General features: G+C 55.6%; 2 protein-coding genes across 5 annotated transcripts; one reads left to right on the forward strand and one right to left on the reverse strand.

Moving 5' to 3' along the window:
* The first annotated feature begins 2,494 nt into the window (after window positions 1–2,494).
* On the forward strand, window positions 2,495–11,844 carry ICAM2 (intercellular adhesion molecule 2). 2 transcript variants are annotated; one of them, XM_079796966.1, is made up of 5 exons: window positions 2,495–2,609; window positions 6,865–6,961; window positions 8,709–8,975; window positions 9,998–10,318; window positions 11,504–11,844. In XM_079796966.1, the coding sequence occupies exons 2-5, from the start codon at window positions 6,889–6,891 to the stop codon at window positions 11,680–11,682; spliced, it is 840 nt and encodes a 279-aa protein (XP_079653092.1). In that variant the 5' UTR covers window positions 2,495–2,609; window positions 6,865–6,888; the 3' UTR covers window positions 11,683–11,844. The 2 variants fall into 2 exon arrangements, with proteins under 2 accessions (XP_079653092.1, XP_079653091.1); XM_079796965.1 differs by lacking the exons at window positions 2,495–2,609; window positions 6,865–6,961 and adding an exon at window positions 6,988–7,888.
* Window positions 11,845–12,413: 569 nt separating this feature from the next.
* On the reverse strand, window positions 12,414–16,820 carry PRR29 (proline rich 29). Of its 3 annotated transcripts, XM_079796968.1 has the most exons (6): window positions 14,851–16,820; window positions 14,468–14,543; window positions 14,188–14,294; window positions 13,120–13,343; window positions 12,885–12,955; window positions 12,414–12,693 (listed from the first exon to the last, which is right to left on the reverse strand). In XM_079796968.1, exons 1-6 carry the CDS (start codon window positions 14,908–14,910, stop codon window positions 12,665–12,667), a joined length of 567 nt encoding a protein of 188 aa, XP_079653094.1. In that variant the 5' UTR covers window positions 14,911–16,820; the 3' UTR covers window positions 12,414–12,664. The 3 variants fall into 3 exon arrangements, with proteins under 3 accessions (XP_079653094.1, XP_079653095.1, XP_079653093.1); XM_079796969.1 differs by having other exon boundaries at window positions 12,414–12,955; window positions 14,937–16,820; XM_079796967.1 differs by having other exon boundaries at window positions 12,414–12,955.
* Window positions 16,821–24,252: the final 7,432 nt, after the last annotated feature.

Genomic DNA, 24,252 nt, shown 5'->3' on the forward strand with positions numbered 1-24,252 from the left:
ACACACAACACCTCACGTAGATACCTGAAATACCATGATGCCAACTTTGGAGCAATCATTTGGCCAAGAAGGTGGGGTCGAGTAGGAGGACTGGAGCTTCCCAGAAAACCTGTTTGTGGTCAAGAAAGGAGGAGTTCTTCTCTAAAAGAGGCAAGTACAGCCATCACTCCTGGGGATCATGTGAATGAGACATGTGCCCTAATTTTTTTAACCAGTTTTTATATACCCTATATAATAAAAGGCTAATATGCAAATAGACCGAACGGCGGAATGACTGGTCACTATGACACACCCTGATCACCAGGGGGCAGACGCTCAAGGCAGGAGCTGCCCCCTGGTGGTCAGTGCACTCCCCCGGGCTCATGGCTGGCGAGCACAGTGGCGGTGGCGGGAGCCACTCAGCGCTAAGGATGTCTGACTGCCGGCTTAGGCCTGCTCCCCGTGGCGACCAGGCCTAAGCCAGCAATTGGATATCCCCCGAGGGCTCCTGGACTGCGAGAGGGTGCAGGCCTGGCTGAGGGACACCCCTCCCAGTGCACAAATTTCGTGCACCCGGCCACTGGTATATACATAAAAGGCTAATATGCAAAGTGTCCCCTCAGGAGTTCTACCAGGAGAGTGGGAGTTCGATTGCTTGCTATGACTTGCGCTGACCACCAGGGGGTGGCATGGAACGAAGGAAGGCCCCGGCCAGCAGCCAGAAGGCCCCGATCAGCCCTGATCGCTGGCCAGGCCTAGGGACCCTACCCATGCACGAATTTTGTGCACCGGGCCTCTAGTGTATTTTTTTTTTATTATTGATTTCAGAGAGGAAGGGAGAAGGAGAGAGAGAGATAGAAACATCAATGATGAGAGAGGATCATTTATAGGCTGCCTCCTGCACTCCCCTCCCCCACTGGGGACCAAGCCTGCAACCCGGGCATGTGTCCCGATGGGGAATCAAACCTGACCTCCTGGTTCATAGGTTGATGCTCAACCACTCAGCCACACTGGCTGGGCCCTAATTTGTATCTACCACAGATAACATCAAAGCTGTAAAGTCACATGGGCTCCACAAAGCCTTTGGCCCTGATGCCCCCACCTCGACATTCTCCCTTGCTTGTGTTTTGGCAGCAGTGTGACAGGAAGTTTCCAAAACGAACTTCTGTGAAGAAACCGAAACACAAAAGCACCAGGAGAGATGGCTTCGAGCCTAGAAGGCCCTGCGTGGGCATGGCCTAGACTGTCCTGTTGGTCCCTGACATTGTCTACTTTGTGACTTGGCTAAGCCCGGAGTTTAAAATGGGGCTGGCCTCTGGGAGCGAGATCCCTGCTCGTGGGTGAGCCTCGCTGGCCACCTAGCACCCACCTCCGCACCCAGCTTTGATACTTTCTGCCTATTGGGACAGTCACTCTGCTAGGGTAGTTTGTTTGTTTGTTTGTTTTTGTGTTTTTTATTGCTAGGCGAGGTGGCAGATGTGAAGTGATCTGAGAAAGCGATGATTCTTGGTCACAGACAGGTTTTCGTGGTGGGGCATGTGGAACACAGGGAGACCCAGCTCGGTGACGTTGACTAGCTTCCTGCGGGGGCAACAGGTGGGTCGCCCTGGAGCTATATCCTTCATCAAAGGCCCCAAGTAGTGCAGAAACTGCACCTCAAAAGAGAGAAGAAAATGGTATGGCAGTTCCTCAAAAAATTAAAACTACCATGTGACCCAGCAATCTCTCTTCTGGGTATGGACCCCAAGGAGTCAAAAGCAGGGAGTTGAAGAGATACTTGTTCACCCACATTCATTGTAGCATTATTCACAACAGCCAGAAGGTGGGAGCAACCCAAGTGTCCATCGACGGATGAGTAGATACACAAATGTGGTCTCTCCATACCGTGGGATATTATGCAGCTTTAAAAAGGAAGGTAATTCTGCCCTGGCCGGGCAGCTCAGTTGGTTAGAGCATCGTCCCTATATGCCAAGGTTGTGGGTTCAATCCCCAGTCAGGGCACATACATGAATGGGTGGATGAGTGGAGCAACAGATCGATGTTTCTCTCTCTAATCAAAAGTTTTTTATTTTAATTTAAAAAGAGGAAGGTAATTCTGACATGTGCTACAGGATGGATGAACCTCGAGGACATTGTGCTCAGTGCAACAAACAGTCAGAAAAGGACAGAGATCCCACTTATATGAGGTCCCTAGAGTCGTCCAATTCATAGAAACAAAGTAAAACAGTGGTTGCCAGGGACTGGGAGGAGGGGTGGCTGGGGAAGAGTTTCCGTCTGGGAGGATGGAAAAGTTCGGAGATGGATGGTGGTGGTCGTTGCACAGCAGTGTGACAGTACTGAATGCCGCAGAACTGGACACCAAAAAAGGTTACCGTGGTGACATTGTTGGCTGTGTATATTTTAATCACCATTATTTTTAAGGGGGGAGCGGACGGAAAGAGATGAAAACCAGGCACAGGAAGCACGTGACTTCTGGGTGGAAGGAAGGGAGAAACCTGAATTAACAAGTCAGAACCCAAGACACCAGGGCACCCAGCGGCAGCATCTCATGCGGCTTCCACCTCTCGGGGTGCACTGGACCCCTGGCCACCCCTCCTTCCCCATCACTCACTCCATCCAGCAGATGACAGGTAAGGCCACGCTTCTCACCTCCCTTGGCAGAGTGGAAGGGATTTGGGATGGAGCATCAAAGCCTGAGTTTCAATCCCTCCCCCTCCCTGGACCTTCGTGCCCCCTCCCCACACCCCCCACACACACACACAAGCGTGGGGTTTGGGGAGGAGGCTGGAGATCCCGGAGATCCCCAGCTCCACGGAGCTCCTGTCTGCTCTCTGAGTTCATGAGCCGTGCTTTGTGGTTGTTTCCTGTTTTTGTCCTCTTGCTTCCTCTCCTGCTCTGTCCGGGTGACAGATTTAGAGTTTCGGGGCTGCCTTCTGGTCCAGGGGCCCACGTGGGTATGCCCTGGGCCATCTGAGCCGGGCTGGAGCTTGGGAAGGGACAGTCCCCAACCTCTGGGGCCTGCATCTGGGGTTTAGGATGAATCCCAGTGAAATCCTCCCTCCGCCGTGAGAGGGGACTTCCCTCCCATTCCCATAGAGCCTCCTCTTCTGTCTAGACATGTGGGAATGTGTCTTTTCTCCTGGCATCCTTTTCTAACATGTAATGTGTGGCATATAACGTAGCATATGTAGCAAGCATGTACATTATATACAGCAGGGTAGTATGGACAGGCCTGAACCCAACACTCAACACAGGGATGAAATGTTCCTCAATCTTGCATCTACCTGTGCGTTCCTCACCTCCCACCCAGATGTAGCCACCTTCCCGATTTTCTTAGAGCTTTATCACATATGCATGCCTATTCTATTTTGTTTCGTTTCATACGTCTTGGCATAAATTATTTATAGTCATTTTTAATTGTGGTAAAATTCACATAACACAAAATGTACCATCTTAACCATTTTTTGGTGTGCTTGTTTATCCATAGTTGAGACATGTGTAGTAAAATACCTTGCTATGCTGGTGTTTTGATCTCTTTGTAGTTTTTTCAAGATAGATGCTTATACATTTAGAACTATTAAAACTTTCTGGTGAATTGATCCTTTAATTTAGGCAGTCATTTTATCTCTAATCAATATCTTTATCCTAAAAGTCCTCTTTGTCTGATAGCAATAGTTGGTTGTGGTAAGTACATGCATGTTTTTTTGCAACTAATCTCGAGTTTTCTCATACAAAACGGAAACTCTACCCATCAAACAACTCACCAGTCCCTGGCAACCACCATTCTACTTTCTTTTTCTGTGAATTTGTAACGTCTTCTTTTTAAAAAATATATTTTTATTGATTTGAGAGAGGAAGGAAGAGGGAGAGAAAGATAGAAACATCAATGATGAGAGAGGAACATCGATTGGCTGCCTTTTGCACATCCCACACTGGGGAGCGAGCCCCCAACCCGGGCATGTGCCCTGACCAGGAATTGAACCATGAGCTCCTGATTTATAGGTTGACGCTCAACCCCTGAGCCACGCTGCTGGGCTGAAACGTCTTCTTTTTAATCTTGTAATGTTCCTGTTTTCATTCCTAATAATGTTTACTTGTGCCTTCTTTTGTTTATAAATAGATATGCCCATTGTATTCGTTTTCTCAAGAACTGATTTTTGGCATTATCCATCCTGTCTACTTTGTTTTCTAGTTTATTGATTTCTGCTCATTATTCTCTTTGAGTTTACTTTTGGGTTTACTTTGTTTTTTTTCTTGTTCTAACTTCTTGACTACTTACTTAAATTGGATGCTTATTTCAGACTATTTTCTAGTACAAGCATTGGAGGTATAAATTTCCCTCTAAGAACCATGTTTGATGCATCCCATAAATTTTTATATATGTGTCTTCATTACTATTCAATTCTAAATCTTTTAAAATGTGTTATTACCCTTTTTTTTCCCCTTTGACCCATGGGTTATTTAGGGCATGTTTTTACATTACCAAATATATGGAATTTTAAAACTAACCTTTTAAAAAATTTGTATTCTCTGATTTATAGGTACCTATCAAGCTTTTAAATTGTGTTTCAGCTCTTCTGTTCATTTACTGATTTTTTTTTTTGTCTGCTTCATTATTCATAGTTGAAAGAAGTGTATTAAAATCTCTTGCTTTGATGGTGGTTTTATCTCTTTGTAGTTCTTTGAAGCTGGATGCTTACAGGGTTAGAACTATCATAACTTCCTGGTGAACTGACCTTTTCATTTAGGCACTTAACCTGTTCCTAGTAAGTATTTTTATCGTCAAAGTCCGCTATGTCTGATATCAGTGGAGCTTTCCTGGCTTTTTCCTGGTTACTGGTTGCTTGGGCTGTCTTTTTCCATCCTTTGACTTTCAACCATTCCATACTCCTGTGTCAAGATCCGGGTCACACCCATTGGCTAGTCACATCGAAAAATTGTAGTTTCTAAGGGAACCAGCCTGAATCACATTAAAAATCTGAGGGTTTGTAAAGATCATGGGACCCTGGTTGTCTCAGTTTATAGCCCAGCTGTAGTCTGGGGGGCAGCAGAGGAGAAAGATATGCTAAGTGGGCCCACAAGAAAGGTTGTTTGGGTTGTTTATTAAGACTGTCTTTCATTCATTTGCTAATCCACCCATCCATGCATCTACGGACTGAACAGTTATTAAGACCTCCTGTGTGCCAGGCAGTGTCACTTCCTGGTGGCTATAGCTTCTGCCTTCATAGATGGAAAGGCCAGTGGGGAGGGAGGGGAGACTGACATGTAAGCTCTCAGGATGCAGTACACATGTCTAACAAAGCCATGCGCACAGGCCTGGTTTGCCCCAACTGTGACTCAGTTTCCCCATCTTTAAGATGGGGACAGTAACAGTACCTACCTCGTAGAGATGGGGGATTAATTAGTTAATATTTGTAGAGTGCTTGTGACCGGCAGTCAGTCAATGTTCACGTTATTGTATTACTGTTGTGATTGTTTTTGTAGTTACTGTTATTATTATTATTCGGACCCAGTGGAGACCACAGAGCCCCCACCAGAGCAGGGCCCATTGTCTGATCCCCCGGGGTGCCCCCTCAGCCTCTAGCTTGGATTGGAGGAGTGTTTCCTGCAGCCGCACCGTGGGCTGGAGTTCAGTCCCACTCTCTTCTCCATCTTCTCTGTATCATTCCGAGGCCCAGCGAGCGGCTGTCGCGGGTTTCCCTGGGTCCCTGCTGACAAGGGCTGCCCTCGACAGCCACATACTATAGTAGCAGCAGCCAAAGAGAAGGGCATGGCCTCTCCCTGCCCTCCCAACCCAGGAGCGAGGTTTGGCCTGAGCCCGGAAAATGCTGGGCCATCCCTTTGGCAAGGCCCCATCTGCGGGGGTGGGGGGGGGTGGGGTGGGGGTGGGTGGGGTGGGGGTGGGGGGGGTGGGGGTGGGGGGCGGCTGAGAAAGCAAGGAAGCCTGCTGCTCTCCTGTCTCTCCCAGGCCAGCTGGCCCCCGGGCCTCCTGGCCACAGCTGGAGCAATAGAAGGCTGGATGTGTCAGGACCAAAAGGCTCCTGGCAAGACCCCCCTCACCTGCTCACTGCGTCCGAGGATCCCGCAACAGCTGACAAAGCCTCCAGGAAACACACTGCAGCTTGTCAGACCCTGACCCCAGACCTCCGCTCCCCACCTGGACAGGGAGGCGAGACCCCGCAAGCCAGGTCTGGAAATGGAGGCTGAGGATTTGGGCTGCAGTCAGACCGATCCCATAACCTCTGTCTGTGCCTGGGCTGCCGGGGCTGGGAAATTTCCCGAGGCTCTGGCCTCAGACCGTCCCTGTATCGGCTGAGCAGGGACAGGTCAGGGCTGAAAGCCATGCGGGTATGAAGGTCTAAGTAGATCTGTGCTGGGCCGTTAGCTGGAGTGCCTCCAAGTCCCACCCACGTTTCCCTAGACAAGCCCAGCTCTTTATCTGCGTTGCTAGGGTGACCCTGTTCTGGACAGGTCCTGACTTAGGATATTTTCTTCCCAGAGGGGACCCCAGCAGTGTGTCCTGTGAGATTTGGGGGTCCCCAGATCTGGGGCTTGTAGTCATCACTGTCTTCTGTGCCCACACAGCGCACCAGAATCCTGTGTGCACGCACATCACTCACACACGTGTACCTGCTGGCCCACGTGTGGGCACTCATCACCTCTAAACGGAGCATGCCCAAGGGTCAAGTCGTGGCCCCGCTTGGCAGCAGCTCCCGCCTCCCTCGGCCGGACTCTTGCAGCCCAGGCGGAGGAAGCCGCCTTCCACGTGGCTTCCCAAGAACTGCTCAGATAATGAGAGGAAATGCAGTCACCCGCTTACAAAAGGCTGGCGGCTCCGCTGGACTCCGGGCCACCCCTCCCTGATCCCACGCTCTATCTCTGCAGGCCCCCTCGGCGGCCGGCCCGTGGATGCCATTTGAGATGTCCCCTTTCTGTCGCTGGGGCCTGCCCGCAGCTCTTCTGGCTCTGCTCTTCTGCCCAGGTGAGCCAGGGCCTGGGGTTCCTGACTTGGCCTGGGCCAGCCCAGAGGGCGGGCTGCCTGCTCCCCGAGGCTTTAGGGGCGGGGTGCTAGCCCTGAAGTCTCCGAGGCTTTGGCATGGTGGCCCCCGCCGTGGGCACAGGATGCCATGGAGACCTAGCTTCCCTGTGGCCCTGCGCAGCAGGCGCGGCTCCTGGCCCTTTGGACACCAGGTTGACTAGCCCCACAGCTTCACGGCGTGTGCATGTGGCAGGTCATGGAGACTAAATGGCGGGCTGAGTGGGGGCCTCAGGAGGTGAAGGATGCTGGGGTTCAAGAGAAGGTGAAGGCGTGCCCTCGCTGGGCTTCAGATGCGGCCTCGGGGACAGAAGAGGGTAACAGAGGGCCTCACCTTCTGGCTATCCTCAGAGCGAAAGTGGAACCCCCTCCCAGTGGGTCAAGGGGACTGTGAGGGGAAATACCACCAGGGGCCACGCACCCTGCTTTGGACAACCTGCCAGGTGCTTTGAAAGCGCTATCTCATTGAACCATCACAACAACTTTGGGAAAGGAATGACTAGCCCATTTCACAGATGAAGAAATGAGGCTCAGAGAGAGCAAGCACCTTGCCTAAGGTCACACAGCTGGCACACGGTGAACGCAGGATTCAAATCCAGCTCTATGTACCTGCAAAGCCCGTCTCTTGCCACTTCATTATAGTCTACCATCTGGGGGGCTGCGTGGGGGCATGGCGCTAGCACCGGACCCAGGCCGGGCCCAGCCGGTTGGGATCGAGGACCTTCCTGGTCATTGCTGAGGGAGAGGTGAGTGCTGAGGGCTCAGTCTCCATGCATCAAATACTTCCTGAGTCTGTCACACACAGGACACAGTGGGGAACAGGGCCCTGCCTTCTAGACGCTCCGACATGGCGAAGAGAGAGTCCGTACGACTGTGAGTCACTGGGACAGTCCCGGGCCATCGGCGAGGTGGCCCCATTTCCTTTCTGACCTCCGCTTCCCCTGCATTCTTCCTCGCTGAGCTAGAGCATCCTGACACCCCGCTGTTCCACAGACACAGCACACCCACTCCCGGCCCAGGGCGTCTCCTTGGAATACTCCCCCAGATATCTGCAGGGCTCACCCCCATCTCCCTCATGCCTTTGCTCAAATGTGGTTATTTCAGTGAGGCCTGTGCTAAAGTGCCCTCCCCCCCAAGTATACATACACCCCCCCCCCCCCATTTCCTTTCCCAGGCACTTACCACCATCCAATGGGCTGGATGTTTGTTTATTGTTATCTGTTTTCTTCACTAGAACGGAGCTCTGTAAAGGCAGGGTTTGGTCTGCTCTGTTCACTCCTGCAGAGCCTGGAACAGTACTTGGCCCATAGCGGGTGTTCAAAAAGTATTTGAGGGCGAAAGGAAAGGAGGAGGGAGGGGTTGAACCCTGGGCCGCAGTCCACCTCCATCTCAGAGAGGCCTTCGTGGAGGAGGGAGGGCACATGAGGGCTGGGCCTTGAAGGTTGACTGGGTTCCCCCTCCATGGAGAGAGAAGGGCATGAGGAAGACGTATCTGTCTGGCGGTGACAGGCTGGAGGAGGGGCACCCAGAGGCAGGGAGACAGCCCACAGAGGCCTGACCAAGGGTCAAGGGTCTAGGAGCAGAGGGACCATCCCTGGCCTTCCTTCTTTGGCCCCGCCCCCTCCATCAGAGCGGGCAGCTCACTGGGCAGGACAGCGGGGACACCTGCTGCCCAGAGTTTCCGGTCTTCCAGGGTCTGGTGAGGCGGCGTTCGAGGTATTCGCGTCGCCAGAGCAGCTGGTGGTGAAGCACGGAGCGTCCTCTGAGATCAACTGTAGTACCAGCTGTCTGCAGCCGACTATCAGTGGTTTGGAGACCACCCTGAGCAAGACTCTGCTGGACAAGCAGCCTCAGTGGGAGCGATACAGGGTCTCCAACGTCTCCAACAACACGGTCGTCTATTGCCACTTCACCTGCTCTGGGAAGCAGATGCTTAGGAACGTCAGCGTCACTGTGTTCCGTGAGTGCCTCTCGCAGGGCCCTCCTCCCCGGCGCAGAGCCTGCTCCTGAGTGCTCTGCCCGCCCCGCCCTGGGCTCCTGGGCTGACAAGGAGCAGTGCTGAGGCCGAGGCTGTGGGCACAGAGTCTGTTCCCACCCTTCTGGCCTCCTTGGGCCTGCTGGCAACCCCGCCTCTGAGGCTTGCTCAGAAGAGGGCGATCACACTGCTCACAGCCTCCTCCCAGCTCATCAGTAGCCCCGCCCGTGGAACACCCCAGACCCCATGACAAGTGGTGGGGGCACCAGCAGGAGGGCGGCACGCTCTCCAGGGGAGGTTGAGGAGTCCCCACGTGTTTTTCTCTTCCCTCAGCAAATGTGGGACCCTCACACACACACCTGCCCACAGCCAGGGAGGCCAGGGTAGGCCGGGATTCTCCCAACATCTCGGCACTAAGGCTCTTGCTTGGATCCTCCCCATGGATCAAATAAAGGATGCCCTAGGTCCAACACACTATCCCGGTGTGACTGAGGCGAGGTGTCTGGCTCAGAGGGAAATGCAGGCCACACCGAGGGCTCCGTGTGATAGGGGATTGAGGAGGCTGTGAATCTGACCCTAGAGAACTAAGGCAGGTCTGACGTTGGCCCCACCTCTTAAGTGAGAACCCACAGTTCATGCCCAGTCCCAGTGAGCACTCCCTTCTAAGTCTCTCTGAACATAATTACCCAACTGTTTAATTTTTTAAATTCTGGAGAGGAAGGAGACAGATGCAAACATTTATATCTTTCTCGTTGGCTGCACAGTTTCTGATCCTCTCTTTGGAGACAGCTAACCACCTCCATTCTTGTCCACTGCAGAAACCATCACGTTCCTAACACTACCACCCAGCACCCCCTTCACCCTGAGCTGCTTCCTTCTTCCTCTCTTACACGCTGGACCACAAGTCCAGCCAGGGGCCTTGAGTACATAGTGCTGATAGGGGGTGCTCTTGGCTGGGTGGGCCTGCTGGGACTGTGCCCCCAACCTCCCCACTTTCCCCCCTGCAGACCCCCCAGAGCAAGTGCTGCTGAAGCTGCAGCCCACTTGGGTGACCGTGGGCAATGCCTTCACCATTGAGTGCAGCGTGCCTGCCGTGGCACCCCTTGAGAACCTCACCCTCACCCTGCTCCGTGGCCAGGAGCCCCTGCACATGCACACCTTTGTGGGGGCAACAGCTGCCCCACAAGCAGCCAGGATCACACACAACAGCACGGCCCACAAGGAAGACGGTCGCCACAACTTCTCCTGCCGGGCTGAGCTGGACCTGCGGCCTCGTGGTGGGGTCCTCATCCGAAGAACCTCGGAGCCCCAGGTGCTTGAGATCCATGGTGAGGAGGAGGCCCCCCGCCTGCCCCGGAGAGGGGGCAGGGGAAGGGCAGCGCGTTCACATTCCTTAGGGAAGTCAGAACCTTAGCCCACTCTCTGCCAGCCCCAGGGGTAGGCACCAGGGGCCCCACACCTGGTCCTGAGGGGTTCCTCTTATGCTCCCTCCTCCCTGAAGCTCTCTCCAAGCCCCCAGCGTGGCCCTGGACCAGATTAGTGAGCTGTGTGACCTTGACCAAGTCAACCGCCTCTCTCTGGCTCCTCTCTACAACGAAAAGTTTGACCTAACTGACCCCTCAGGTCTTCTAGAACACCACTGTTCTTTGATTCTTTTTGTTACTGTTAGTCCTCGCCTGAGGATATTTTCCAATGATTTTAGAAAGAGCGGAAGAGAGAGGGGGAAGGGGAGAGAGAGAGAGAAACATTGATGTGAGAGAGACACATTTATTGGTTGCCTCCCTCACACACACCCCCACCCCCACCCCGACCCAACTGGGAATCAAACCCACAACCCTTCCATGCTCATCTACACCAGCCAGGGCGGTTCTGTGACTCTTGATGGCAGGTGTTCCCTGTTTTCAGAGAGTTTGGTGGAAACTCACTCAGCTCTGTCCAGGGAGGGGTTGGCGTGCACTGTCCAGACCAAGCGTCCTCAAACTACGGCCCACAGGTTACATGCGGGTGTTTTTGCCATTTTGTTTTTTTACTTCAAAATAAGATATGTGCAGTGTGCATAGGAATTTGTTCATAGTTTTTTTTTAAACTATAGTCCGGCCCTCCAACGATCTGAGGGACAGTGAACTGGCCCCTTGTTTAAAAAGTTTGAGGACCCCTGGTCCAGACCATGGTGTCCAGAGGCCACATGCTGTCCTTACAGTCTCACCGAGGCCTGGCTGGTAGCCGGGACCCCACTTACCTTTCCCCTAGTTAGTACACCATTTGTCACTCATCCCTGTGACACGGGGTGGCTGCAGGATGGATGGGGTGGATCTCACTCCCCCTTGGGCCCTGGCACCTAGGACCAGACACTTCTTTTTTTTTTTTTAATCTTTATTGTTGAAAAGCATTACCTGTGTCTCCTTTTCCCCCATCGACCCTCTTCAGCCCCCTCTGCGGCCATGGGTTATGCATATGTGCATACAAGGCCCGGAGGCCTTCTCAGACCACCGCCCCCTCTCCCCTTCCCCTAGAGCCGATGCCGGACAACCAGATGGTCATCATCATCGCAGTCGTGTCGGTGCTGCTGCTCTTGTTTGTGGCGTCCGTCCTGCTGTGCTTTGTCTTCGGCCAGCAGTGGCACCAGAGGCGGAGAGGCAACTATGGGGTACAAGCAGCTTGGCGGAGACTGAGACGCTCCTACCGGGCATAGCCTGCAGGGGGGGCGTGGCCACTGCCACGGCAGCCACTGGAACTCAGTGCGGCTCTCAGGGATGTGGCCCGTGGCCCGGCCATGGAAGAAGGACAGTGACAAGCAGCCGAGGACTTTGGGGACATTTCCTTTTCGAGTCTGAATACAAACACCTGGACTTAACCCTGTGCCTCGGGTCTCCTCCTGGGAGAGTACTCAACGGCCTGGAAGGTGACTCATCGGGCCTACACTTCCCTCCCTAGATGCCTCCTCTGTGTCCCTCCACCCTCTGCTTCACAGCGGCCTCGGGCCAGCCCAGCCCGGGGGCGCCCCCATGCTGACCAGCCTAGGCACCAGGCACCCACCCTCATCGGGCCGAGTGACAAGTGTGCCCTGGCCTGGTAGGGCAGAGACACTCTGTTCCCACATGGCCCTCGGGAACGCGGGCCACTCCCTGTCGGAGCAGGACATGGCCAACAGAGCCAGCTTCCTGGGGTGAGGCGGAGGGTGGGGACCCCAAGGGATCTGGCTCAGCTCCAGGACCCTCCCAAGCAGGACTCTTCCGCATCTTGGCCTTTACAGAGCTGTGGACAACCAAGTCAGTCTTCTCTCGCCTCCTGCTCCATTATTAGGCCAAGCTGAGACTCCGCAGCCCTGGCCTTCCCAGAGAGAGGGGTGAGGGACTGAGGTCTGGGGGCGGGGCTCTGGTTCCCAGCCTCCCCCTTGTCCGGGAAGCAAACAGGGGGGCAGAGTTGGGTGTTCATGTGGGTCCCGGGCCTTGAACAGTGAATAACCTAATGAGCTTACTCCAGATAAGAGATCGGCTGGTTCAAGGTCTTAATGGGAAGGAGAGGAGACTGATTCACCCTGGAGGGGAGGGCCTGGTTGGGGTTGAGGCAGAGAAGGGCTGTCAGGTGTGGCTTTGAGCACCAGAGGGGCCCTCGGGGGGCTGTATCCAGCCTCGCAGTGCAGCTGGTGGGGGTCCCTGGGCCAGCGTCTGTCTTCATAGTAAGCTCTCAGCATCGTAGTAATCTGGGTGCGGGGGAGAGCACCCTCATCTTGACTCCCTCCTGCCTCAGTGGACCCCAAGGAGGGAGAGGGAAGGGGACAGGCCAGATGCCTGCAGCAGTGACAGTACCCCCGCCCTCAGGGGAACACAACCCTCCTAGCCTCCTGACCCATCCCTAGGCCTGGACCCTGCTGCCCACACACCCTGCCCCTACCTGAAGCCGGGGGTACATCCGCACCCACAGTCCCTGTGGCACTGGGGGGTGGAGGTGGGGGCACGGCTCTCCTGAGATGGGGGTGAGAAAAGAAATGCCCCCATCAGAAGTGTCCTCTGCGGTTTGACCCACAACGATCTCCACCCCCCCCCCCCCCCCAGCCCCAACCCCAAGACAGTTCTTCCAGCCCAGCCAGAGCAGGGCCTGGCAGTGCCCAGACCTCCGCCTCACTTACACCCCCCTTTTCCTGGCAGGAGGGCGCTGCGGGATCCTGGGTGCATCCTGCAGGGGGGGCTGGGGTGGGGGAGGGGGCAGGAACGGCGCTGGCCAGGGCGGCAGGAGGCCCAGAGCGGGCGGCGGGCAGGGCAGGTAGTGGTGGTGGAACACCAGCGGCCCTTCCTCCTGGGCCGCCAGCTCCTCCTCCTCCTCACGCTCCTCCTTCGGACCCTCCACGTGGACCTGGGGGTTGTGCGAGAGGGGCAGGGAGCTGGTGACACAGGAGCAGGCTCTCCCCACCCCCACTCCTCCGTGTCTCTAAATTATTTTTCCAGCTATGCATCATCAAATGGTTGTTGATGTTTGCTACCTGCAAGCAGGCACTTTGGAGACAGTTTGCAGGTGGGAAACCTCAGGCTTGAAGAGCTTGAGCCGCTGGGCTAAGGTCACCCAGCTAAGGAGAGGCGAGCAGGGACGGGAAGAGTCCAGGTTTGACTCCAGAGCGGGGGGGGGGGGGGGGGGCAGGAAGCTGCCCCTGGCCCGCCCCAGGCCCTGGAGCCACTCCTCCCTGGGCCGCTGGAGGGCTCTGCCAGCCGGGGTGGTGGACACACCCTCCCCTCCAACCATCAAAATCCCCTGTGGCTCCAAGGGCTGGTTCTAAGGCCACCTGCCCTCCACGGAGCCTTTCCGCAGGCCCCAGCCAGGTGGGCACGCAGGCAGGGCACCCCTCCTGTGCCGGCACCGCCACTGCCTGGTGTTCGCAGTCACTCATCTATTCATTGGCTTCTCAGCGAACATCAGCCCCTGAGTGCCAGGCGCCTGCAGTCCAGGGAGGGACACACGGCAGGGACGCCTACTTGAAAACAAGGCCTGTGCGGTCTGGATCAGGGACCCCCACCCCCAACCCACGGAGACTGGCACAAGGCCTGGCACATAATCGTGCCAAAGAGACCCAGCCAGATAGGTGTGGGCTGACTTCCTGCTCCTTTCACCTGGTCCTCTCTCTCAGGGGATCCCCCAGATGGATCCCCACCCCCGGACCTGCAGGTGGGGGGAGAATCCCCACCCCCCACCCCCAGCCTCGCACCTGTGGGCCAGAGAAGGCGGGCCAGGGGTTGAGCGCTGCAGCCACCAGGCGACCCAGGACCAGCTGGTGCATCTGCGCGTTCTGCAGCAGCAGCAGCTCCATCAGGTCTAGGGGACGGAGGTTCAGCGGGCTCGGCCCCCAGCTCTCTGCCCCCACCCCAGGGCCTTCTCCCCGACACCCAGCTCTGGGGCGCAGAAGGGGGTGGTGATGCAGCCTCAATGCCCAGGCAGGTGCGGGGTAGAGGGAGGTACAAGGGGCAGGAGAGAGCCAGGAGTCTCACCTTCCTTCACACGTCCAGGCTGCGGGGGTGGCGGTGGGACGGCCCACGGGAGGGGCTGCAGGACCGTCACCCAGGGCTGGGGAAAGGGGTGACTCAGCCAGGCTAAGCGGAGAGGGGATTAGGGGTCCAACCCCCCCACTCCCCCAGTTGCCTCCCTAACCCCGCAGGGGCCTCTAACTCCCCGCAGCGCCCCCTTGGCCTCCCCGCTCCCTGCCAAGTCTCTTCCTCTCCAGCTGGGGTCGCTCTCCTCACCTCATCCCCCACCACCCCCTCCACGGTTCTTACCCCTCCCCCGCCCGCCCACCCCGTGACCGCTCCCCAGCTCTGCCATCGCCCCCAGGCCTCCCGGCCAAGGCAGGCTCTGCTCCCCGGCTCAGCCTCACCACGGGGGCTGCACTTGGCGGCGGGGGATCACCCCAGCGCCCTCCAGTCCCAGAGGCCATGGCCGGCTGCCTTCGGTCAGGGTTACCTTGGCGACGCGACGCAAAGTCTCCCCGGCCAGAGCAGGTCCCGCCCCACCCGCTCCGGATGCCTGGGGCGTTTGCCTAAGTCGCTGCCTTCAGCTCTCCTTTCTCCACCTCCAAGGACGTGGGGTCCCCAGGACCCTCCCCCACAAGAGGCCCGGATGTCCACCTCCAAGCCCCCTGCTCCGGGCGGGGCTGGGTCTCACGTCTTATTCCTCCCTGTAACTCCAGACCCTTACGCACCCCCAGCCCCTGACCTGGGCTTGTGTTTGGTGAGTGAATGAGCGGCTGGAGAGGCCGGCCCTGACTCCAGACACTTTGTTTTCCGGTCCCATTGACCAAGATGATGAGTTAAGCGGGAATAGAGAGTTCCGTAGGATCAGCCAGGGACGAGGGGAGGGGGAGTGAGGTGGGCAGAGGCTCTGCTGTCTGTCACTCTGAGTCAGAGGGGCATCCTTGGGCCAAGGGTGGTTTCTGGAGCAGACCACGGAAGGAAGCACCAACCAAGTTCACGGAAAAAGCTGGCCCCTGACCCACCCCCACCCCCACCCCCTTCCCCTTCGTAGCTGTCTGCTCCCTGCTCCTTGGCCAAGGCGGAGAAGCTGGGAGTTCATCAGCAGGGCCCGTTATTGTCCCTCATCTTGGAAAAGTTCCCAAAGCATGCATTCTTTGACAGGAAGTGACCAAGGTCTTCTTTGCTCAAGAACAGGTGAGAGGAGAGATCTATTTCGGTAGCTGTGAGCTTCGTAAGATAGGCCCTGAGCAGCAGTCAAGGAAAATCAGGACAGGAAGCTGGGATTAGCACCCCGTGGATCGTCCTGCCCCCACCCCCCACGTCTGTTCAGCAGCCCTTCCCGGCAGTCCTGGCCCTGGCGTCTAAAAACAGAAAGACCGGTTCCACCTCCTCCTATGAGCTTCAGTCCCTGTCTCCAGGGGAGGCGGGGAGGGGTTGTCTGTGGACAACACATTCGCTGCCCTTTGGGTCTAATGGCTTCAACGGCCATCAAGAAACAGACATGGGGCCCTGTGGTCACCCGTGGATCCTGAAGAGGGAGGACTCATCCCTGAGGGATGAGTTCTGAGGGAGGGGGAGGCCCCTGGGATGGGGCCAAGTAGTGTGGGTGGAGAGGGCACCCAGGCTGGGGACACGGCCTGAGCAAAGGTGCAGGTGCAGGGGTGGGCAGGGCCTGTGATGACCCAGTGAGCCAAACTGGCTGAGCTGGAGGAGCTGGGCAGCGGGAGGTCCCAGCAGCCCAGGCAGAGACAGGTCAGGCTCCAAGGCCTGGTTATGGAGTTTAGGATTCACCGTGTGGGTAATGGAGAGCTGTAGGTGGGATGTGAGCACGAGAGAAATAAGGGGGCGACGTGCACACAGCCAGGTTTTAGGAAGATTCATCTGGTTCCTCGCATCTTTGCTTATGTCAACCAGGATTAGAGAGAACAAATGTCTGATGGGGTATCTTCCCAATGGGATACAGCTCGGTCAGTGGCAATGTTGGTATAGAACAAGCATGTCCAACTCGCGGGCTGCATGCGGCCCACAACGAACATTTTTGTGGCCCAGCCAATATAACATTATGTAAGAAACGCTTAAATAAAAGTTCCGTAACTTAATTTTTACAATATCCTGTTATACATAATTATTAACAAACTACAACGTTCATTAATGACTGATGACTATGATCGTGTTGCATTCATTTCCCTTACCCACCTTACACGCAGGCGCACCATTTCTCTCCACTAATACTGGCAGCGAATATTTTAGCAGCCGATGGCCACGTCATTAGTCTTGTACTGACTTGTTTGGTGTGCGCAACAGGAAATATTTCGCTTTCAGAGAACAAGAAAAAATAGGTTTATTTGCATTACGCTTATTAATTTGTGCAGTTATTCAGTGTCTGATAAGTTAATGTTCAAGAAAAAATATTAATTTTTATTAAAATGTTCTGTTATTTTATGTTAATGATTACTCATTTATTTCAGCCCTTTGTATTCAGCATGTCTCTATTGAAATAACCCACGTTTCTATGAAAATTGAAGCTTTTGTTTTTTTGTGGCCCACATAAACTTAAACCTTGTTTATTTGGCCTGTGTTAGCCTTTGAGTTTGACATGCTTGGTATAGAATGTATCCATGGGGTGTCCCAAAGAAGTGTGTACACACTTTGAATAGTTATTAATCCCAATGGTTCGTTCTTTTCAGATTTAACCCATTGGAATTAACTATTCAAAGTGTGTATACATTTTTGGGGGACACCCTGTATTGATGTGGAATGATGTCCAAAAGAGTTGAGAAAACAATCAATAAGCATAGTAAGATCTTATTTCTATTTTTAAGATCACAGGTACATATCTGTGCGTGCGCGCGCGCGCTCAGAGAGAGGGAGGTGAGGAGGGAGGAAGAGAGGGAGGGAAAAGAGAGACAGAAAAGATACAGAGACAGGGAGGGAGGCAGGAAGAGAGAGAAGCAACTACAGAGTTGCTGTCGGTGCCTGACCACACCTCCCAGCCTCCCCCAGGGCCTCCTGCAGTTGGTCTCTGCACTCATCTACCGTCTCCGCCTGGGGCATTTTCTGGCCCCAGGGAGGCAGCCTGAGGTTATCCCAGGAGCAACCCTGAAGCATTAAGGGACAGGAGTTGATGGTAAGCTCCCCAGCCTCCTGGCCTCAGTAGGGCAACTCTGAGGGGTCCTCCCCACACTCTCTTAGCGCTCCCCGTGGCCTCGCGCCCTGTGGAGAGCGGCCACAGTGTATGGGCAGGTTCAAGCCTCAGACTAATGAGAGGGCACAGTCCTCTCATTGCCACGTGCAAGTCCTAGCTTGGAGGGCAAAGCCCTCCCAGCACAATTACAGCCAAAAGCTATAGTTGTAAGCTTGAACCTATGGTCCGAACACGTGGCCCCATGTGCCTGAGTGATGTGGGCTTGACAGAATTCAGGTGCTTGTAATTGAGTAGATTCAAAACCCTCGAGAACGTTGTAACCATGCCCTTACTTTGCCTCGTGGGATCTGGCTATAAAATAAAGATCTGGCTTACAGGCCATGGCGCTGTCGCTAGCTCTCCATCAGAGAGGGCAGCGTCCCACCCAGACCCAGCTTTCTTCCCTTGTCTGTCTTTTCTCAATCCTTCACCGCCCCCTCTCAGGGTCACCGAACCTGTCTGAGCTGGCGCAGCACATAAGGCGCCCAACGTGGGGCTGAGAATGCCATGGCCCTGCCGGCTCGCCACAGCGCCCCAGTTGTCCCAGTGACAGCCCGCTCACATACGCACAGCCTATTGGCTTTTCTCCTCTTCCCGTCACTTCTCCACTCCCTCACGGTGCTTCCTGAGACTTCCTTCCACATAAACTTATGCTCCCAAATCCTGGCCTTTGGGGGGATCCAAACGGAGCCACCAGCCTCCCCCTTTCTCCCTGTCTGCCCCCTGGCTGCTGAAAACGCCAGGCAAAAGCTATTCTAGTAACTCTAGGATAAATGTGTGTTTGGTGAAGTGAAACACTGCAATCAACATTAAGGAAAATTGGTCTAGGAATACAGTGGTCAGTGAATTAAGCTGAGGCAAACTGGAGGCCGGGAGGCCAGCAAGGAGGCCATCACCCTCCTCCCTAAAGGGAGCCCAGAGAAGGCTGGAGGTGACTGAAGGAAACTGGCTTGCCCGTGAACCCTACGTGAATCTTTGTGCTTTGGAAGACAGAGCTGAGCTAACACGATCCTGCTTCTATTCAATCAGAGTTCTTGGTCAGAGGAAACGGAAGCATTTGCTATTTGAAGAAAGGAAAAGCTACGCACTTCTCTGCCAGAGCTATTTTGTTTGTGGAAGATCCAGCCTCAGCCCAACTGTGGAGGGGTGTGTGCAGCTACTTGCCCCGCCTACTATTCTTTCCTTTGAGCCGTGGACCACTCCACCTATTTCCTTTTCACTTTTTCTCTTGTTTGTTTTTTTGTTTTGGCGGATTTTGTTTTTAGTCTCCCAAGATAATGTGTACCCAAAGTCCTCCTCCCTGTTGCCTTGGTAAAATCTATTCCTGGGACTAAGCTAAACATGGAAAAAGATCGCTCATCAAATGTGTTCATCGCAGTGTTCTTTTTAAGAGGTGAACACTGAACGTTACCCCAGGTCTATTAATAGGGGAATGTGTGTGTAAAATCAAGGGAATTGACGGGACTGGACAAATGAGCTCCCGCCTTACTCGCCCAGAAAAGGAGGGAAAAGGGCCGTGCCTAAGAATTCCCGTGGAAACTTCCCCGCTTCTCTCGGTACCGGTGAGGACGCACCCAGCAGAGAGATGACCCAGCCGGGGGCCCTTTTCTTGGGCTCAGTGCCTCAAGAGCCACAAACTGGAAGGAGCTAGACTCTGAGGGTTGGAGGAAAGGAGTTGAATGCCCGGGCATGGTGAAGGCACACCAGTGAAGACGTTTCTTTTTGTGGTGGTGGTTTTCTTTTGTCTTTAGAGGCTCTGATGTGCTGTTGCTGCACATCGTGGTCACCCTGTGCGATGTGTGTATGGGGTTTTGTCCAACAGGCCCCGGGTGGCACTTCTGGGGACGGAGAAGCACACAGATCGCATCAGCGGGATGCTTGTGATGAGGCCGGGTCTCAAAGTCCCGACCGCCGCCATCGGGCTGTGAACCGTTTCAGAGCCCGCCCCTCCCTGGCTCCTCGGAATTGGGGTGCCAGCGACCATGGGGGAGCACCTCCTGAAGCTCCCAGAAAATCACCCCAACCAAATGACTCCGGGGAGAAACTGACTGGTCAGGCTGGGGTTTGGGGCTGGGACAGGGCACCGCGAGGCCCGTTCCTATGAGGTGAGGTGGGGTTTTCTGAAAGGCAGTTCTGTTTTGCAGAATTCCTTTGTTTGTGGGCAACTGAGACTCAACCTGAATGGCTTAAGGAAAAGATGTTTTTCTGGCTCATGCGATAGGGAAAGACAGGAGGGGGAGCTGGTTTGTAGTTTAACAGGCTCAGGAGTCAAAAGGTGTCTGTCTTCACGTTCCTCTCCCTCCTTGCTCCCTCTCTGTGTGGTGGTCTCACTCCCTCCCCCTCAGGCAGATGGGAGGCACACCCCAGGCACCTTCAGAATGTCTCCAGTGACTCTAGACACACTTACACTGAGTGGCCAGATTATTATGATCTCTGAATGCATAATAATCTGGCCACTCAGTGTATATCCTATATAATAAAAGGCTAATATGCAAATTGTCCCCTCAACCAGGAGTTCAACCAGCAGGCAGGCTGGACAACCGCCCATGTCCCCTCCCCGTGGCCAGGCTGGCCGGACCCCACCCATGCACGAATTCATGCACCGGGCCTCTAATATATATATATACTGAGTGGCCAGATTATTATGCGTTCAGAGATCATAATAATCTGGCCATCAGTGTAGAGGATCCTGAGCAGAGAGAGATTACTTTTTTAAAATATATATTTTTTATTGATTTCAGCGAGGAAGGGAGAGGGAGAGAGAGAAAGAAACATCAGTGATGAGACAAAACCATTGATAGGCTGCCTCTTGCACGCCCCACACTGAGGATTGAGCCCGCAACCCAGACATGTGCCCTGACGGGGAATCGAACCTTGACCTCCTGGTTCACAGGTCGACACTCAACCACTGAGCCACGCCAGCCAAGCGAGATTACTTTCTTTTGTATCAATACATATAAGTCCCGGGAGGACTAAGATGGGCCCTCCTTCAGCTTTTGGACCAACCGCTGTGGCCAAGAGGATTGGCCAAGCCCAGGTAACATGGCCCTGGCTGCGGCCGGGCCAGGGTGGCAGTCCTGTGGCAGCAGCCCCACCAGAATCGCATATTTGGAGTAGGGATCCTTCCCCAAAGGAAGGAGGAGGATTAGCACAAGAAGGGATATTCATCCCTCTCTGGTTGTGGAGAAAAAGTCATATTTAACATACAGCTTTGTTTTCCAATCAGCCCCATCCCTAATCCAAAAGACACCTTGTGCAGATTAGAAAAATTAGCCCCTCCTTCTAAGCGTTTCGCTACCATCTGCTAGAAAATTATCGTTTTAAATGCACGAAGCTATAATGGCGACAAACGTGATTGGTGCCCAGAATTGTGCAGTGGATGCCGGACAACGGGAGGCAGCAGCCCGGCCCCCCACGTGCTGCAAGGCCCTTCAGCTACTTCCATCCCTCACTAGAGAGCCTTACCCCGCAGGGCGCTGGGCAGAGGCCAAAGCGGCAGAACCGTAACTGGGAATGCCAGCTGCCTCCCGCCACCTCTCCTCCAGGACCCAAGGGAGCAGAGTGCTAGCAGGGGGACAGCGGCCAGGCGTGCCAGACAGGGGCCATCTGCAAAGCAAACAAGCCGCAGCAGGGCCAGGAGAGATGACAGGGACCCCAAGGAGCAGCTTTGGGGAGACCCCTTGGGAAGGATCTGAGGCAAAATGTTTGCTTTTCCACTGAAGCAGCAGACCCTGGATGACATTAGCAGCCAAGCTCCAGGGAAGTCCAGGCCAGTGAGCACAGCAGGACAGAGAACGGCTTAGACGATGCCAAGCTCCCACCTTGGCCCAGAAGACACACCCCTGAGTGTGTGAGGTGATGCTCAAACCACAGCCAGGCCTGGCCCCCAAGGAGGTCCACCTGCCGAGGCTGTGTCCACACAGAGTCCCTGGGTGGAGAGGTGCTGTTGGGCCCACCCCCAGGATGGAGGGTCACCCCTCCCCAGGCCTCCCAGGACCCCCCTCAAAGCCCACTCTGTCCTGGGCTCAGCTCAGCTGGGACTCTGGCTGCCAGAAAAGACAGTCTTCGGGGTGAGCAGGGGAGACTCGGGGAAAGGATTCTGAATTCACCCAGGGATTCTGTGTCTCCTGGGCAGGCACTGGTGGGAGAGCTGTGAGATGGGGCTTTTCACAGCTGCTCCACTAGGGGTCACCACAGCCCCAGAGTGAAGGGAGGTGGGCTAAACCAGCCGCCTCCCTCCCCCACCAGAGCCCCTCCCCAAGCTCTGAGGGACAGATGGCTAGCCAGTGGGGTGGGGGTGGTGGAGAAATGACCCTTGAGACGTGTGTGTGTGTGTGTGTGTGTGTGTGTTTGGGTGTGGTGTGTGTGTTTGGGTGTGGGGTGTGTGTGTGTGTGTTTGGGTGTGGTGTGTGTGTTTGGGTGTGGTGTGTGTGTTTGGGTGTGGGGTGTGTGTGTGGGTGTGTTTGGGTGTGATGTGTGTGGGGGGTGTGATGTGTAGGTGTGAGTGTACAGATAGGATACATTTGATAAAAATCTAGTGGCCGCAAGTACATACAGGTGTCCCTTTCTACACGTGAACAGGAGGATGTATGTGGGCAGACAACTGCATGGATATAAGTAACGTGCGTGGAAATGCGTGAATGCGTGAGCTTGCCTGGGAGTGGGAGTGTGTGCACAGATGCACACTCGATACAAGCCTAGTGTCCGTGGCGCATGGCATTCGTGTTCATCCGGCGGGAGAGTGCCTAGGGCTGCATAACGTAGTAATGCACATATATGCTCAAGCCTGACGTGAGTGTGGAGTGTGTCTGAGGTGTGAGCAGTACACGTGTGTGCATGGGTGGGACACGAGCAGAAGCGTTTGTGTGACTGTACGAAGGGTGATTTCCGTGTCAGGCTGAGCATGTGTGTGTGGGTACAGGCAGTCCTCGGGTTACGGCGGACTCGACGTACGTCGTTTCGTGGTTACGTCGCCATCTCCCATTTATTTATAAAAAAAAAAAAAAGTTCCGTCATTTTGACGTATGTACATATGTGCTTTATGTTTTTTATTATTTATTTACCACAAGTAAAGGTCGGGAATTGTCATCTTTCTTTTAATTTTTTTTTATTGTGTCGCTTCATTACTGCTGTGTATGTGCTCCATGTGAGTGACGTAGGTGCTTAGGTGGGGTCCGACTTACGGTGAAAATTGCGTTACGTCACGCCGCACGCGCCGTAGGAACGGATCTCCGACGTAACCCGAGGGCCTACTGTTACTGGGAATGCGTGTGCACGAGTGTGTGTCAGCGTGTGAGTGTGTGAACACGGGGGCGTGTACACGCGTGTCCAAGTGTGAGTGAGTGTGTGCCACAGGAGTGTTTGTGAGAATGAGCATGAAAGGAAGTTTGCGTGCCAGAATGAGCTTATGTACGTTTGTCAGGAGAGGGAGAGCCACTGCGTGTGTGGGCTCGTATGTGTGCCCCCGGGAGTGTGCGTGCGCGTGTGAGTGGGCGCGTGTGGCTCGGGGTCGTGGGCGCGCCCAGGCGGCCCCAGGCTGCGCCCCAGCTCACCGGGTGAGGCCAGCGCGGCGAGGCTCCCACCTGAAGACTGGCCCAGGCCTCAGGTTTCACTCCTGACCCCGTGACATCAGCGGCAGCAGCTGTCCCGCTGGCCCGGCCCCCCGGCCAAGTCCCCCAGAGTCCCGGCCTCAGCCCGAGGTGGGCATGACAGCGAGCGCTCGGCTCCGTCCAACAGTGAGTACCGCGCCCCTCCGCACCCCGCCGGGGCCGGCACCCCGAGGGCAGGCCACCCCGAGGGGCAGGCCGCCTGGCCCCCAGCCCAGCCTGGCCCCGAGGAAGTCACCACTTTGCTCTGGGCACTGCTGTCCTGCCCACACCGGGCCCTCCTCTTCGGCGGCCCGTGCCCAAGGTCCTGGTGCCTTGACCCTCTGGCCCCAAACTCGCCTCGCTCTGCCCTGCCTTCCGCCCTGTGCGCCCTGCCTGGCCGGCTGTCCTGCCCTCGGGAGGGTCCTCACCCTGCTCACACATGGCCCGGGGGCCGAGGCTTGGCTCCGCGGGGGCAGGGCACGGGGTGACCCGGGGGACAGAGGCTGGGCTGCGCTTCTTCAGGAGGGAGTGCCGGCTCAGCCCGCTGGCGCAGGGCAGGGTGTGGGGAGCGGCGGGAGGCGGTGGGGGTGGCGGCGGCGGCTCCTTTGCTCTCTGAAACAGGAATCTGTGAGATGCCAGCAGAGGACACGTCTGGGGCTGTGGGCTGCCGCCGCCCTCCAGGCTCTGCCCGCCGCCTGCCTCTCCACCCGCGCCCGCCCGCTGGGGGCACAGTTGGGCTCTTTTCCCGGAGAAGCCAGGAAGGGGAGGGGGCCAGAGGAGCGGCAGTGAGGGGGAAAGACGGGGAGCTTGAGAAGACGGGGGGGGGGGGGGGGGGGGGGGGGTCTCAGGAGGAGACTGGGGCCAGGGTGGAGGCAGGAGCTGGGGGCAGGGGTGCTGTGCCAGGGCAGAGCGCAGCCCCCTCCTGCTGGCAGAGCTGGGCGCCCGGGACCCTGGGAGGGAGGTGGGCAGTGGCTAGCAGAGAAGGAGCGAGGGCCGAGCCGGGTGGCGTTCAGAAGCCTGCGGAGCTGAAGGGC

The sequence above is a fragment of the Cnephaeus nilssonii genome (genome assembly GCF_951640355.1).
Source record: "Cnephaeus nilssonii genome assembly, chromosome: 19".
NCBI classification, from domain to species: Eukaryota; Metazoa; Chordata; class Mammalia; order Chiroptera; family Vespertilionidae; genus Cnephaeus; species Cnephaeus nilssonii.

Excerpts from the sequence above, each read along its gene's own strand:
- ICAM2 (XM_079796965.1), top strand. The coding sequence starts at position 7,786 with ATGCATCAAATACTTCCTGAGTCTGTCACACACAGGACACAGTGGGGA. Across the intron at positions 7,889-8,708 it reads AAGAGAGAGTCCGTACGACT|GGTCTGGTGAGGCGGCGTTC; the intron begins GTGAGTCACTGG and ends CCGGTCTTCCAG. Across the intron at positions 8,976-9,997 it reads CGTCAGCGTCACTGTGTTCC|ACCCCCCAGAGCAAGTGCTG; the intron begins GTGAGTGCCTCT and ends TCCCCCCTGCAG.
- PRR29 (XM_079796967.1), bottom strand. The coding sequence starts at position 14,910 with ATGGCCTCTGGGACTGGAGGGCGCTGGGGTGATCCCCCGCCGCCAAGT. Across the intron at positions 14,544-14,850 it reads CGCCAAGTGCAGCCCCCGTG|CCCTGGGTGACGGTCCTGCA; the intron begins GTGAGGCTGAGC and ends CCCTTTCCCCAG. Across the intron at positions 14,295-14,467 it reads GCCTGGACGTGTGAAGGAAG|ACCTGATGGAGCTGCTGCTG; the intron begins GTGAGACTCCTG and ends TCCGTCCCCTAG.